Genomic DNA, 15,358 nt, shown 5'->3' with positions numbered 1-15,358 from the left:
CTTGAATAACATTTGATAGCATCAACAAAAATCTCAGTATTGAAACAAACTCTCAAAGCTGTCTTCGCATGCTTTGACTTCTTCAATTTTGTTACAAGGGAAGCAAATGATCTTGACCTTGCGGTAAATGATGATTTAAATACTCCTGTTGCTGCAGAAGAAAGGGGAAATGCTGTTGTCTTTGAGCTACCTGATGGTGGATTGACCAGGAAAATAGGCTGTGAACACCATAAGGTACTGGACTAGGTCGATCAAAATGACAAACAGTATGGTAACAATATTTGTCAAGTTTGACTTTGTACTTAGTTCACATTCTTGAAGCATTCCATATACTTTGTAGTAAAAAACTGCTTGCCAGCTGAAATATTGTTTTCTTAAAGAAAGGAGACCAGTGGGGTTCATCTGATCATGACAACTGTATTTGTGAAGGACCAGACCGTTTCTGCTATCGTGTTGACTGCCTGCCTGGTTCTGAGATTGCCATCGATTCCAATGGTCTCTGGAAATGTAAAGTCGGCCGTTCTGATGGAAGAGACTTAGCAGGTAACATTAATACAGGCCGTTGTTTTATGGTTCATTCATTTATTCCAGAACCAAAGACAATGTATAAATCTTGCTTTGCTGAAAGGCCGTGGCGCTGAATTCCTCTATTTATTTTAAAACTACAAAGGTACTGCATGGGGGGTTTTAGTTTGGACTGAATAGCATGGCTAAAGATAGCCAATGGAAGTGGAAGGATGACAGTCTCGAGGAGGCCTTATCTCGATAACTTGTGAAACATTCTATGTTTAAATGGTGTGTAGGCAAATCTCAGAAAAACAATTTTGGGTCGTTGGCCCCTTTATTGCTCTTTCTGCAGCAGAATTCCATGCTTCAACATTTCGTTTTATCTCACTAAATCCCTCAGAAAATCCAAATGGTGTTAAGGCTCTCCAGATGTTTGACGCTGGGAAAGGGACCATATACGATTGTAAGTACCAATGCACTTATATATGTATGTTTGAAATCGCCAATCTTTACAGCTTCTCGGAGATTGGTGCAAAGCAATGACATGATGATGAAATGATTAATAGGTTAGCAATCCTGTTAAGATGAGAGTCAAGTAAAACGTACCGTCATAAGATGAAGTTTTTAAAAAATCTCGTCAATGTGCATGCGCTGAATAATGATACATTTGAGCGTAATCAAGATACGATCTTGCATTGGCGCTATAAGCATAAACTACAGACTTCTTGCCCAAGAAAAAACAAAACAATTATAAATGTGAACTTCCCTGCAGTTCGACAGCTTAATTGACTCATAGAGCCATATCAAAACATATCAATCAACAGGATTGTAGTAGCTCAATGATAGAGTGTCGCTTTATATACGGGATCTGTCAGTTTCAATGCCCAGTGGCAGTGCGACCGGTCATACCAGTGACTTTCTTTACAGTGTTGGATGAAAAGTTTAATCTAAGTTGATAATGACTTTGAAAATGTTACAGACTGTTTTTTTTTTAATTCTCAGCACTCTCCAAAAAGTATATATTATACTACCAATTGATTAAATGCCCGCGGTAGCTTTTGCACAAATTTTTGTCCAATGGCTATGGAAATGATGGACACCACCCTATATTATTTTAAAGGAAACCCAAGCAACATTATGGCCCTAAAATCGGATTTTGAAAGTCAATGTATTTACTCATTTCTATACATGATAAGTTCAAATAATATTATCACAATGTATAGCAACGTCAATTATACAAAAAAATATGACGGCATTATGATGTGAGAGCTCACTAAAAATCGTGGCCGGAGTTTTTGTAGGCTCGTGAAACTAAGGGAATCATAGTAGATCACGATTTTGTGAGGTTTTAAAATGCTCCAAGTAGGAAGTTATTACGCAAATGTGCTAGACAATGTTAGTAAATGTCACTACCATAACGGCTTCGACATTTTTGCCTTGCTATCTTTTGGGCCCTAATATTGCTTTCGTTGCCCCCCCCCCCCTGACTCTATCTTTAACATGTGGTGTAACGAGAAGAACAGATGTGAAAAATAATTTCTCACACATTTATGCCCCCCCCCCCCCAGATATGGACATAATGCTGGCACCAGATGTCGGCTCACAGACTCCACCCAGCCTAACCAAAGTAAGTATCTCCCAAGGTAGATATTTGAAGAAAAATAAAAGAAGGAAAATTCCATCAAAAGATTTTAAAAAGAAAAAGAAATTCACACTATAGCATCTAGTCTAAGTGCGCTAATATTGAAGAATTTACTTATGTATAATTTTATTCATTTTTTTTTTTTACCTAACTGAGGTCCTGGAAGGAAATTCGCCCCGTGAAGAGAGATCAATACCCGCGAGTCTCACCGCCGTCGCGCAGATCGCCAACGCAGTGTTCGGGGCGGGACGTTTCATCTACGGGATCGATAACGGAGAACAACGTCTAGCTGAACTCAGAGAAATCAACCAGAAGTTGGATCGCCTAGACAGCAGACTAGACGCTCTGCAGCAACAGATCGGTGACTTGCAGTTCGGCCAGCAGTGGCTGCAAGGCACTTTTCTGTATGGGGGAGATATCCAAGTATGTTCTCTTCTCAAATTTTGCTGCCGAAAAGCAATAGCAATAGAAGACGGTAGTAAAAACATGAAGTATTTATATCTATTTTTTGCCATAAAGTTTGTTATTTTAGTTCGGATCACGTGTTTTCCAGTCATGTACATCTTGTTGACTTCACCGGTAGTGTGTGAATAAAGCTCCCGAGTTTTACTACGCGTCTGAGTTGCTTACTAGCGCCCTTGGCCACTTAGTGGCACTTAAACACATAAGAACGGAATACACCATTTTAGACTCTAGACGCCGCAAAACCTTTGCATTCGTAAAAATCTGATCTTCTAGTCAGGTGTTTTTTAATTGTTAATGGTATGTCATAAAAGCAGTGAATTGCTCGTTCTTTGACAACGGCTTGCTCCCCCTTTCGTCCTTGTGCTGTAAAGTACTTTGATCCTGCTGCAGAATTGCTCCTTATCCACAATCAGAGATTAAACTTTATTCTTAACCCCCACCCTTTTGCTGGAATCTTGTTGCAAAATTGCTTCTTTTGCTTTTCACGTTTAGAGATTAAACTACTTGCTCGACTGCCTGGACAACGACTTGTACATGGGCAGTGATGGTCAGCTGGTTCCCGCTGACCAGGCCGCACTTTGGGCAGACGCCGTGCTCGATCTGGACTCTGATGGTGTTGGGCAGGTAAGGATATTTTTTTCTTGAGTCCATGTCATTACCTGAATATTGGAGAGCGAATATTTTGTATTTTTTTCCATTGACATCAAGGATCTGAATATTTTCAAAACAAACTAAACACTATAAATTATGTTCCAGGCCTTGGTGTCAAGAAGTGGTAATGTAAAAACAAGTATATTGTGTTTGTCAATACATGATGTATATTGCTGACTAGTCAGTGACCAAGCTAGACTTAGGGTCATCCTACCCGCGAGTCAATTGATCTAAAGCAATAATCACGCAATTAGCTCCCTAAAAACTAGAAACATCAGACAGTTTCTCAAAGCTATTGCACAGTTTATCCCATATACTTGATATTAGTAGCGTCCATCCATGCGTCAGTAATATGACCCATACATTAACCATTTCTACTAGATGTAACAATCTTTGGACTGGTAAAAAAGACAAAGAAAGATATTACAATGTGATAAAATAACAATGTTTAAGCATGATAAAAGAAATAAAGAATATTCTTATATGTTCTTAGACGTTTGTGATTTCAATATTTTGCAGATACTACTGAACCTTCATGCCATGATGGTGGGCACGTTCGGAATCTTCGGAAGAAACTCACTGTTCGTGTTGTACGAGAGCAGTCTCTCACGGGACTCCGAGAGCTACTGGTCAAAGGTAAAACATTCAGTCAATCAATCAACGAATCAATCAATCAACCAATTAATCACTTAATGAATTAACCAACCAACCAACCAATTAATCTATTATTTGTAAAAAAAATTACAACTTCGTCGAAGCATTCTCCGATCTCATTTCTTTCTTTCTTTCTTTCTTTCTTTATTTCAGTTTATCACAGACAAGGTGAAATATTTCTTTACCAAATGTATGAACATGGAATCTAGAATGTTGCAGATTCAAGGTTTTCGTCACTAGGGCCAAAATGACTTCACTATTTTTTTCCTATTAGCCTCTACCGAAACCCGGGGTAAAAATCTCCAAAGTGAACAAATTTATAGGTGTGGGGATAAAGGCTTTGAGTGTCGCTGGCATCAATTATTCAGCACTGGGAACGACCAGTGAACAGGTTATAGATGTTACTAATCATTACATTATAGGTCACACAGTTCCTGGAGTTCACGTTCTCAATTCAAACCGCCGGGTACGCCTCCTGGGCCACTGCTCTCAACCTCAAAGGACGGCAAAATGAAGTTGTAGGTGTTCTCGCCAGAGGGCGTGACAGGTTGAATTCTCAGAGGCAGTTTCTCCAACCGTTCACCATGCGTACGTCTTTTTCTCCTTCGAACTTATTTGACTATAAAATATAATTTGGCTGCATTCAGCTGCCTTATTGCGGCTTAAAGTTCTTTTATATGAATGACACCAAAGGCTCTTTACTGTCAAGTAACATTTAAGCTGATGTAAGTTATACGTACAGGCACGTGTAGAATTATATCATCAAGCCCGTAAGGGTATTTTGAAATAACTTATGTGCAGTTTATGAGTAATCCTTTTTCACACAGAATGGCCAACTGGTATCTACGGTTTACCCCGGACGGACACAGGCTGCCCTGTAGCTGCAGGCGCTAGATGGAGAACGGGCGATCGTTACCATGACACTGAGGATACAGCCGGCAACAACGATTGGATCGACGACCTGCATTTTGATGGCGACTTCTGGAATAACAACATGGAACAAAAATTCTGCATGAAGGTTGGTGTAGAATTAATTGTAGGCTTTTAAAAGGTGAAACTGGGTTTTAATCAAAGCCAATTTTGTTGAAGTATTCTATAACATATTCGGTCTTTTTCTTTTGCTGGCTGACTTGATTATGCTGCATGGTATACATTGGTTGTGCTTTTTTTAAGGTTTGTTTGTATTAGAAGAATTACAGTTTTACCGATTGCAGCGTAATTTTACCAAGTACAACGCAATCATTTTCTTATTTAGCAATTTTAACGTTGACATAACAGCTTTTGTAAAGTTTACAAATTCATAACGAAACAAGTTTCACTGTATTTAGTAATATTTCAAAATATACTCAGCCATCCCTCCACTAATAAAAAGGCAAACACCACAAGTAAGCATTTGGTTGAATTATTTCTATAATGTATTCTTCAGACTAACGCCGAAGAGGGTGATGGGAGCTGGCCACGTGGTAACTACTGTATCTTCAAGAAGGGCGGCTGTCCTGGAGGTAAATATCAGCACAGTTTTGTATGTTTTGTGTCGCAGTAAAATATCCGAAGTGTTCAATCGCCCTTTATTTGTGATCATCGGCGCAATTAAATCAAAATCACCCCCCCCCCCAAGGCAAACACAAATCTGTACATTTAGGAACAGATCCATTCATAATTATTGTATAGTCTATCAACTTGCCTTCATTAAGTTCAATTACTTCATAGGGAATCCTTCCATATGTGATGATATCCTTGCCTCACACTTCGGGGAGTACCAGGAAGAAAAACGACCATTCGGTGTCTCATTTCAATGCGTATGGGTATAAATAACTGTGGCAATTAAAATGATTACCATGGTAAAGGTGGCTGGTTTGATCTTACTTCATGTAAGGAAAGTACCAACGAGTTCTTGTGTGCACAGAGCGTGCGCGGAACTGTTACAGAAATAGCTCTGGAATTTCTGGCAATAGGATGTATACTACACTGTTAGATTCGATTGAAATTTCTATATAGTTCCTCGGGTTTTGTTGCCCACAGAGTTCTTTTAGGGGTAGGGGTATATGATGTTCAGCAATTTCTTGTGATAATAGATTCCCAAGCAGATATAGAAAGGCACCCTCACTCAAGGAGCTTCAAGCAGATATAGAAAGGCCGGAGCACGCTCCAACTTCTACCATTTTTGGATGGAGTGAGAATCTAGGCCAGAGGTTTAGATATTCGGTTTGCTGGGGCTCTCATAATCGTTTTGGTTGTTTTTATGGCTGTTGTTCTGTGAAACCGTACACGTGACACGCTCAGTGCAGACTGACTCGAGTGTTGGGGGCGGATTTCCAGCACGTTCTTGTGATAAAAAAAACAACTGGGGTTCTAAACCCTTTTCCAAGATAGAACACTAGATTCTGTGTCCGGAGAACCCAAATACACATTCTCACCCATACGAAATCGATACCATTTAAGAGGGTCATCTGCCAGCAGGTATGCGTGCCAAACGTGCTAACAGGGCTTTGAGTGACAGGTGGGATTCCACCTGTGACGTCCACAGAGAATGCGCGGACGGATTGGAGACATCCCTATGTAATCCCGGGAATTCTTACAATTTGGATGTATTAATACATCCATCGCTCCGGAAAATTCGACAAAAGTTTTTGGGACGTCAGGTGTCGACTATATTGTTTCTTTTTTAAAGGTTTCTGGTGGGGCAAGCTGAAATGGGACGACGAAGATACAAGCAATGGCAACACCGTTAGTGGCGTGTTGCCTGACGGGATGTACAACAGGGACACTGAGATCGAGTACTGTTGCCGTAACGACGGGAATGCGAACACGGAAATCGCCCTGCCCACCCTTAAACCCTTCTATCTCTTCCGCTATACGAGTGGATGTCAAAAGGTACATTTTTTCAACATAATTTTTAGATTTATGCTATTCTAGTTTTTTGTATAAAGACATTAAAGTAAACTTAGCATGGCTAATTACTGGACATGGAATAGGAAGATAGCTACACCTGGAAAAAGCTTTAACACAACCCAGCAATCATTGTTTGAAGTTCCATTAGTGCGTGGCAATTTGGGCAAAAACAAAGCATTTTTAAATGATTTGTTTTCGCCCAAATTGCCACGCACTAATGGAACTTCAAACAATGATTGTTGTGTTGTGTCATAATTATGATTAATGTAAAACTAAGGTTCCACGACCAAATGATTTTAACCTTTATGAATGATGTATTATGAGATATTCTTGTTGATAATGAAAATAATGCCATTTGCATAAATCATCAATTAATCATCTTCTCCACTCAAACTTGTCCAAAGTTTGTCAGTTTTACCTTAACGGAGAAGGCTATTCTAGCATTTTTGTCACCAATTCTGCAAATGGGTACCTCATAAGCATGATTTATTTTCAACGATATCTTTTTTCACATAATTTCCAAGTGCCATAAGTATGCAATCGCAGTCTTTTATCAGTATGGAATTATAGCTATTTCAAATTAATTATGCAAATTCGGTCCTCATTTGTTCATCGTTTATGCATCAACATTCTAATGTGAAAAAGGACAAACAAATGTGCTGTTTGTTTATATGTTCTCCATATTTCTGTCCCTTTAGGTTAAAGACATGTCTGTCCGTGAGGAGTGGTTCTGGTGGGACGATGAAAACTTTCGAAACGCTAACGAAAACCATGGCTCTCACCCGTACGATGACGGCGGCCGTAAGAACCACCGTGTCCACTATTGTTACTACACTTAAACAAGTGTCCTTCTAAAGATAGAATCTACTCGATGAAAAGTTGGAAATATCTGGGTTTTGAGTTTTCCTGATTTCTTTTTAAGATATCAGGTATTAAAATGGTGATTCTGTCTTAAGGTTAGCCGCTCTGCCACTGGAATAAGCCTAGTTTGACTATAATTACCATTTATTACTTATTTAGATACAAAGAATACCCTTCTATTGACAGATATCATACCACGTTTGTTTGGTGAAATGTTAGCAGAATTCAGACTGCGAGTCTTGACTTGTTTTGAAATTTTGAAGATAATAAGTATGGGAATGATGATTATGCCATTATTGGTTGAGACATTGCCGATTAGGTACGCATAGCTTTATAACTTATCATTACTTATTTCGATATAGGCAAACGATGTCCTTCTAGTGACAGGTATCATACCAATTTAACTTGGTGAAAAACTGGCAACATTCTGAGTATTTTTTGGACTTGTAATCTCCAAGCAGATGTATGACTCCGGCTTGTCTTTTTATGGCATCATATACAACTCTATAGTGGTGTGCGTTTCTCTGTTACCCTCTCATTGTAAGGTAAACAGAGAAAAAAACTCAAACCAGCAAAACCTCAAACAAGACAGCCCTAAAACAGGTTAGAGCTTTACCTCTACCTGTAGAGAACCATTTGTACTATTCTTGAGAAAAGTTAAAGCACATGTGACAAGCGATTGGATCTCTCCGAATGTCAATATCGTTAGTAGGGAGCACCTGCAGAACAACAGCAGAACGATATCGGATCATAAGAGCTTGATAGATGCAGAGCAGAATACATTGTGGCATTAATATTAATGTCTTGCGTTCTTACAACTCAACAACACACTGTTAGTCATCACAACGACATGTGTCTCAAATCCTGACACAGTGACACTGTTATATCTGCTGTATGTTATTAAGACTGGAGATGATAAGGAAGATTAAGAGTTTGTGTTTGTGTGTGTTTTAATTCTAACAAAGTAAAACTGTGGCAGTCAAATAGGCTTCTGTGATTCTTTAAGAGTGGCAGTTTGACAAGACGGATGGATGTGTTGAATGAAAACAGAATCCCCTGTTCTAAAATAGTCTTGAAACCGTGGCACTGATAGCATGTAATTGACAGAACCTCTGGCAGCTTAAAGCTTAAATTACAAAAGTGTTAGACAAGCCCGCTAGCAAAAGACAATAACTTAGACATTATACGAACATAAGAATACTTAGTTAAGATTAAGTTAAGTATTTTGAATTAATATCAGTTCCAACAAAATAACAAATATGAATGGTTATTACCCACAGAATCATATACAATGAATATGAAACAAAGTCTCAGAAATAAGTCTCTGAAAGAAGAATGTATCATTGCTTCAGAGTACATTTATCTGTCACTCTTTAGTAAATCAATATTCCCCACAAAGTTTATTTGGTATAGCTTTTTTATCAATAAAATGACATTTTAATGATGCATGCAGCTATATTACATTATGATCAAATTGTTTTCTCGAAATAGGTATTTTATTTCACCGGAGTAAATATGTATTACTACGGGGTAAGTACTTATAAATAAGTTTCATATCTAAATCATGTGAATGCATGATATACATGGATATATTCAAATGTACAAGAATTTTCCTGAGAGGCTTGCTGTCAACGGTAATGTATAAAGTCCGTCAGGGTGTACAAGACTTTGATTATGGGTGATGATACAGGTATAGGCCTAATATTTACATACCTATGATCAATGCATATTTAAAACGAAGAAAATGTCTTTACCCGGAGTCTTTTTTACTACATGTCACATATCTTACAGTTGGAATTCTTATCATATTAAGTTAACACAATTTAAAACGTTATTGTTATAATGTATCATATACGCATACTTTTTCAACCATTTCAAAAGAATGGTGAGTAAAAATCAGAGTAATTTAGTTTATTTATTTATTTCTGTTTTATTTATCCAGGGTGGACGCACTCAGTGCTAACCGCACTGCTTTTCAGGCGTGCCCTGCACAAAATAAGATAAACAGACTAAATAATATAACAAGGAAATAGCATAGAATAATGACCAGAAAGTAACCAAAAAAGATAATATATACATAACCGAGCGTCGAATCCAAATCATAATCCTTAAATCATAGTCGATATGGCAGGCCGGGTCTGGAGGTCAGAGGTCAGCAGTACTGTCTTACTTGTTTTTTAAAAGTTTGGCCCGACGTAGCCGCTCTAACTGTGGCCGGCAACTCATTCCAGGCAAATGCACCCCTGATCGCATATTTTCTCCTACTAGAGTCTAGGCTGACTTTCGGGAGTTGCAAAGATAAGTTTGAATTATGTCTTGTTGCATAAGTGTGAGATGTTCTGACAAATATCTGTAGGTATTTTGGCACTTGTTGGTGAATAGATTTAAAAACAGTTTCCAGGAGGTGCATTTGCCGGCGAGATGCGAGGGAACTCCAACCTAAAACAGACAACTGTACATTATCCACATGTGCTGTACGTGACAGACCGAGGACCAGCCGTGCTGCCGAGTAATTAATCGTAGTCTATCTATCTGCTAAGACTAGAATACAAATAGTCATGGATGCCCATGTATAATCTATACTTAACCTAATGTTTCTTGGTGTTGTCTATCTGTCATCCAAGCGATGTATGTCGATTCAGGCTTATCGTGATATATTTTTTTTTTATTACAGACAGCACACTTTTGAGTTGTAAATGCATTTTGACTACTTTTTATTGTTATACATTGCCCGATCTAACCAGGTACTGGCACTCTGCCATTGTTCTCTGTGTCGGTCTTCCAGCATGGACAACACTTCAACAAAGCTTTTCGCATATGTAAACGGATTTTCTCTCCTAAAAGTGCGTAAGGTAAGGGATTAACCGTTGAGTTTGAAGAATAAAGCGCTTCGATAATGTGATTGACATATCTGGAGTCCGCCTCTTGACTAAAATAGATGAACGGAGAGTAGAGATGATATGGCAGCCAGGATAAAATAAAGGCTAAAACGACAACTATAACCATCCTCGTCATACGGTTTCTAGGCTGTATCTTGCCCTGCCTCAGCTTGGATACTATGCCTTTCGTTCGTAGTTTCTTGATGACGAGAGCATGCAAAGGTGTGATGATCAGCAAGGGAATTACGAATAATGTAAGGAATGTCCACGCGTATGAAAAAAAGTTTGTATTGTGCATTGTCCATCCCGCTAGGCATTGTCCATCCCGCTAGGGGGGTCTTGGACGCAGAAAATTATGATGAAATCGCTAAAATTTAGTCTGGAAGTGTCAGTGAACACACATATCGAGCCCAAAAGATTTGCAGCACACCATATCACTCCGCTGATGAGCCAAGCCTTCTTCAGGGACTGACGCTGCAAGTGTCCGATGGGCCATGGTGTCAGTCACCGCCTGGTATCTTTTGATGCTCATGGCCGTCAAAAACATGATGCTTGAATATATACCGATGTACATCACTGCAACTTGGACGGTACAAATCGGTCTTCCTACGGTCCATTGATTATTTGGCAGAATTATAGTATGCTTTAGAAGAAGGTATACGTAGCAGAATAGGGCATCTACGATCTCCAAGTTCAACACAAAAATGTTCGGGTATGTTCTCATTTCACGACTTCTTGCTATAATCCACACGACTACTGCATTAGCAACGGTGCCTACTACAGCAAGTAACATTTCGAAAGATAAGAAAATAATAGCACTGCTAGAGATGTACCAGTTGGGCTGTTCCAAATTTGTGTGGTTTATATTTGATGAGATGTTGATGGATGAGATGCTCTCGTTGACGAAGTCGACGTATATAGGTTTGACGCCTTCCGTAGCATTCATAATGGCAATATTGTCTTGGTAATTCTGTATCTAAACTGAACATCAAGAAAAAAAAATGTAAGCAAATGTTCAGCGGTACATCCAGATTAAAATGGCTCAATAGCTCCACTTTTCCCACACACATACTGCTGATACCGTAAAAAAGAGTTGTAATGATCATCATCAACATCAAATTATTAAACTGCGTTAACAATATCTAACCCTATTGTTCATCTGTGTCTGTCTCTGATTTTCTTTTGGGCAGTGTTCTTTCATTTTTATTTCGATTTCGGAAAAAGCTTCAACCTCTCATTGTTACCATCAATTGGTTGGATCCTAAATCACAATACTGTTGCAATTCTGATAATTAAGAAATCAAATCCGTCAATTTGATCACGGCTTCTATCGACTTCGAAATGATACATAATTCAAATGTCCATTAGTCTACACTCATGTTCATACTGACTGTCATCGCATGTAAACTACTGAGCGCTGCTGTGAGACTATCACTTACATTTGGGTTGGGAGTGTATCAGTTCACTTCATTAAAAAGAGCAATTTAATTCGCACTTTTTTGAAAGGGAACTTTATGAAAGAGCAACGTTTTAACAATTAAAAAGATTGTTGATGCCGGGTAACAATTAGGTAACTTGAAGACATGCGACCAAAAAAAACTAAGATCGCCCCTATAGGACCTGACATCCCGTCTGATATGGGGTAGGTCAGTTTCTCGGGCTTCTTCACGGTAGCCTGCAAAACACCCACTATTTTCTTTACCATCGCCTCCCTTGTGGCTCCTTACGTTACTACTACGCATAACTGGGAGTTATTGAAGAGGTCGGCCACTTCTTTATCAGGCCCAACGTTCTTGAAAAGCAGAAAACGCACATCCGCATCTTTCTTCAGCCTTTCGACCTGTGATTAAGCACAGTGGGATAAATGGGACTTATTTCAGCCGCAATAAGTTACTGATGCACAATGATAGTACAAAATTGTCGCAGATAATGATCATATTGCTTCTAAGTGGGGATGTTGAGGTGAATCCAGGGCCCAGACCACCAAAATTTCCCTGTGGGAACTGCAACAAGGCTGTTCAGAATACCCATGCTGCTATTTGCTGTGATGAATGTAATAGATGGTATCATAAAGACTGCATTGGGCTATGTTCTCAGGTATACACAGTATTAGAAACGCACAGATCATACTCATGGATATGCTGTGACTGCGGTGTACCCAACTTTGCATCAGCCATGTTCGACATCACCGATGATAGTTTCCATTCCGTAAATTAATTTGATACACTGAGCTCTAGCTCAAGTTTGTCAGAGGACACCCCAATGGCCACATCCACTCCACTTAGATCAAATCAGGGCAATACTAGTACCCACATGAGAGATCATGGTTACAAAGAAAAGAGGACAAGGAACAAATGTAAACTTCTGCTGGTAAACAGCCAGAGTGTTCGAAACAAAACAGCTGAACTGGCGACTGTCATTGACACTTACAAACCAGACATAGTAGCAGGCACAGAGTCATGGCTCAATCGAGACATAGCAAGCAGTGAAATATTCCCTGACAACTACATAGCACACCGCAAAGACAGGCAAAACGGCCCTGGAGGTGGTGTATTCCAGACCAACAGGGATGATTTGATTGTCACTCACAGACCTGATCTAGACACAGATTGTGAGATTCTTTGGACACAAACCCAACTTGCAGGAAGGAAACCGCTAATGATTGGTACATACTACAGACCTCCATCTGACCAGGGCAATAGTCTAGATGAACTTGATAGGTCTATAGATAAAATGGGAGCCAAGATTAACTCTGACAATGTGATCATCCTCGGAGATTTCAACACTCCTGGTATAAATTGGGATACCAGCGTAACAGATAACACTAAGAACCACACTGGGCAGGCAGAGAAGCTACTGCATTTAGTGGATAACCATGGGTTATTCCAAACAGTTCAAGAACCAACTAGAAATGGTAATCTCTTGGACCTCGTTTTAGTTAATAACCCCAACATAATTGACAAAACCACAGTAGTCCCAGGAATAAGTGACCACGACATGGTCCTGGTGGACGTTAACCTGGCACCCAAACAGAACAGGAAACCAAAGAGAAAAGTGTACATTCGTACGAAAGCTGATGAACCGGCTATCAAGGAAGATCTTGCAGACTATGCAGAGAACTTTGACAAAAAATGCAAGGACATGTCTGTGACACAGAAGTGGACAGACTTCAAAGACAAAATGAAACACACAATGAATAAGCATGTACCTAGTAAAATAACATCAAGCAGATTTAACCTGCCCTGGTTCAATAGAAACTTAAGAAGGCATTGTCGCAAGAAGCAACGCCTTTACAACAAAGCTAAGAGAACAGGACAGGAAGAAGACTGGAACAAATACAAGAGAGTTAAAAAGGGGGTCCAAAAGAGCATAAAAGTAGCACACTCAAAATATGTGGCAGACATACTGGGGGAAGCTATAACTGACAAACCCAAAACATTCTGGTCGTACATAAAAGGATTAAGGAGAGACCTTGTCGGAGTAGCCCCTCTAAAGGTGGGAAATACCATTATCAGTGACAGCGAGAAAAAAGCAGAAGCACTCAGCTCACAGTTTAAAAGTGTATTCACAGAAGAAGACACCTCAGATATGCCGTCACTTGGACAGCCATGTACCCATCCCATGGAGCATATTAAAATTTCCACTGATGGTGTCGAAAAAATGCTTCATGGTCTCAATCCCTCTAAAGCATCCGGACCAGACCAAATACCACCTTGGTTCCTCAAAATGACGGCCTGTGAAATTGCACCTGTGTTGACCAATATTTTCCAACATTCCTTAGACACAGGAGAAATCCCCAAAGACTGGAGAGTTGCAAACATATGCGCCATTTTTAAAAAGGGAGATAGAGCGGTCCCAAGTAACTACAGACCTGTTTCACTGACCTGTATATGCAGCAAATTGCTTGAACACATTATTCACAGCCATGTCATGAAGCACCTTGAGAGTCACAGTATATTGACGGATTATCAGCATGGATTCAGAGCCAAGCGATCAACAGAAACACAGCTGATACTAACAGCTCACGACATAGCTGGTGCACTGAACAATAAACGACAGGTGGACTTAGCAATACTCGACTTCACCAAAGCCTTTGACAAAGTCCCCCATAACAGACTTATTTCAAAACTGGAGTACTATGGAATTCAAGGTACTACACTGAATTGGCTGAAGGCTTTCCTGACCAACAGGGAGCAGACGGTAGTGGTAGAAGGGAAGGCCTCAGCCCCGGTTAGAGTAGCGTCGGGAGTTCCACAAGGAACCGTCCTGGGACCATTGCTCTTCCTTTTGTACATAAACGATTTGCCAGATCAGCTTGATTCAAATGTGAGGTTATTCGCCGATGACTGTCTGTTATATGTAGAACTGTCCACACATAATGATTCACAACTTCTGCAAAAAGATCTGAACGCACTCGAGGAATGGCAAAGCAAATGGCTCATGCAGTTTAATCCCGAAAAATGCTACATCATGCACATAACAAGCAAAAGGACCCCACATGTAACTAGCTACCAGTTTTGTGGTAAGACTTTAGCAACAACAAAAAAACACCCATACCTGGGTGTTACATTAACAACCGACCTAAAGTGGGGTGCCCATGTCAACAACATAACAAACAAGACTAAACAGACGTTAGGAGTGATCAAACGGAATTTGTGGGCATGCCCATTGAAGGTAAAATCACTTGCGTACACATCACTCGTAAGACCAAACTTAGAATACGCAGCAACAGTATGGGATCCATATACTAAGAAAGACAAAGACAAATTGGAGAGGGTACAGAACCAAGCAGCCAGATTCTGCACGA

The 15,358-nt window shown here is 39.7% G+C and overlaps 3 protein-coding genes across 3 annotated transcripts; 2 read left to right on the top strand and 1 right to left on the bottom strand.

Moving 5' to 3' along the window:
• The first annotated feature begins 134 nt into the window (after positions 1-134).
• Positions 135-3,652, top strand: LOC136447740 (uncharacterized). The gene is made up of 7 exons (XM_066446782.1): positions 135-234; positions 381-543; positions 908-970; positions 2,076-2,134; positions 2,306-2,605; positions 3,107-3,238; positions 3,647-3,652. The coding sequence occupies exons 3-7, from the start codon at positions 937-939 to the stop codon at positions 3,650-3,652; spliced, it is 531 nt and encodes a 176-aa protein (XP_066302879.1). The 5' UTR covers positions 135-234; positions 381-543; positions 908-936.
• Positions 3,653-3,791: 139 nt separating this feature from the next.
• On the top strand, positions 3,792-8,656 carry LOC136447524 (uncharacterized). The gene is made up of 6 exons (XM_066446532.1): positions 3,792-3,901; positions 4,342-4,507; positions 4,747-4,937; positions 5,346-5,421; positions 6,591-6,793; positions 7,510-8,656. Exons 1-6 carry the CDS (start codon positions 3,806-3,808, stop codon positions 7,648-7,650), a joined length of 873 nt encoding a protein of 290 aa, XP_066302629.1. The 5' UTR covers positions 3,792-3,805; the 3' UTR covers positions 7,651-8,656.
• A 975-nt stretch (positions 8,657-9,631) lies between these two features.
• Positions 9,632-11,497, bottom strand: LOC136447739 (chemokine XC receptor 1-like). Its single transcript, XM_066446781.1, has 3 exons — positions 10,982-11,497; positions 10,538-10,750; positions 9,632-9,658 (listed from the first exon to the last, which is right to left on the bottom strand). The coding sequence occupies exons 1-3, from the start codon at positions 11,495-11,497 to the stop codon at positions 9,632-9,634; spliced, it is 756 nt and encodes a 251-aa protein (XP_066302878.1).
• Between the last annotated feature and the right edge of the window lie 3,861 nt (positions 11,498-15,358).

Source organism: Branchiostoma lanceolatum, chromosome 13 (genome assembly GCF_035083965.1).
Source record: "Branchiostoma lanceolatum isolate klBraLanc5 chromosome 13, klBraLanc5.hap2, whole genome shotgun sequence".
Lineage (NCBI taxonomy): Eukaryota > Metazoa > Chordata > Leptocardii > Amphioxiformes > Branchiostomatidae > Branchiostoma > Branchiostoma lanceolatum.
The sequence above is the reverse complement of the archived record's forward strand: the minus strand, read 5'-3'. Positions and strand labels throughout refer to the sequence as shown.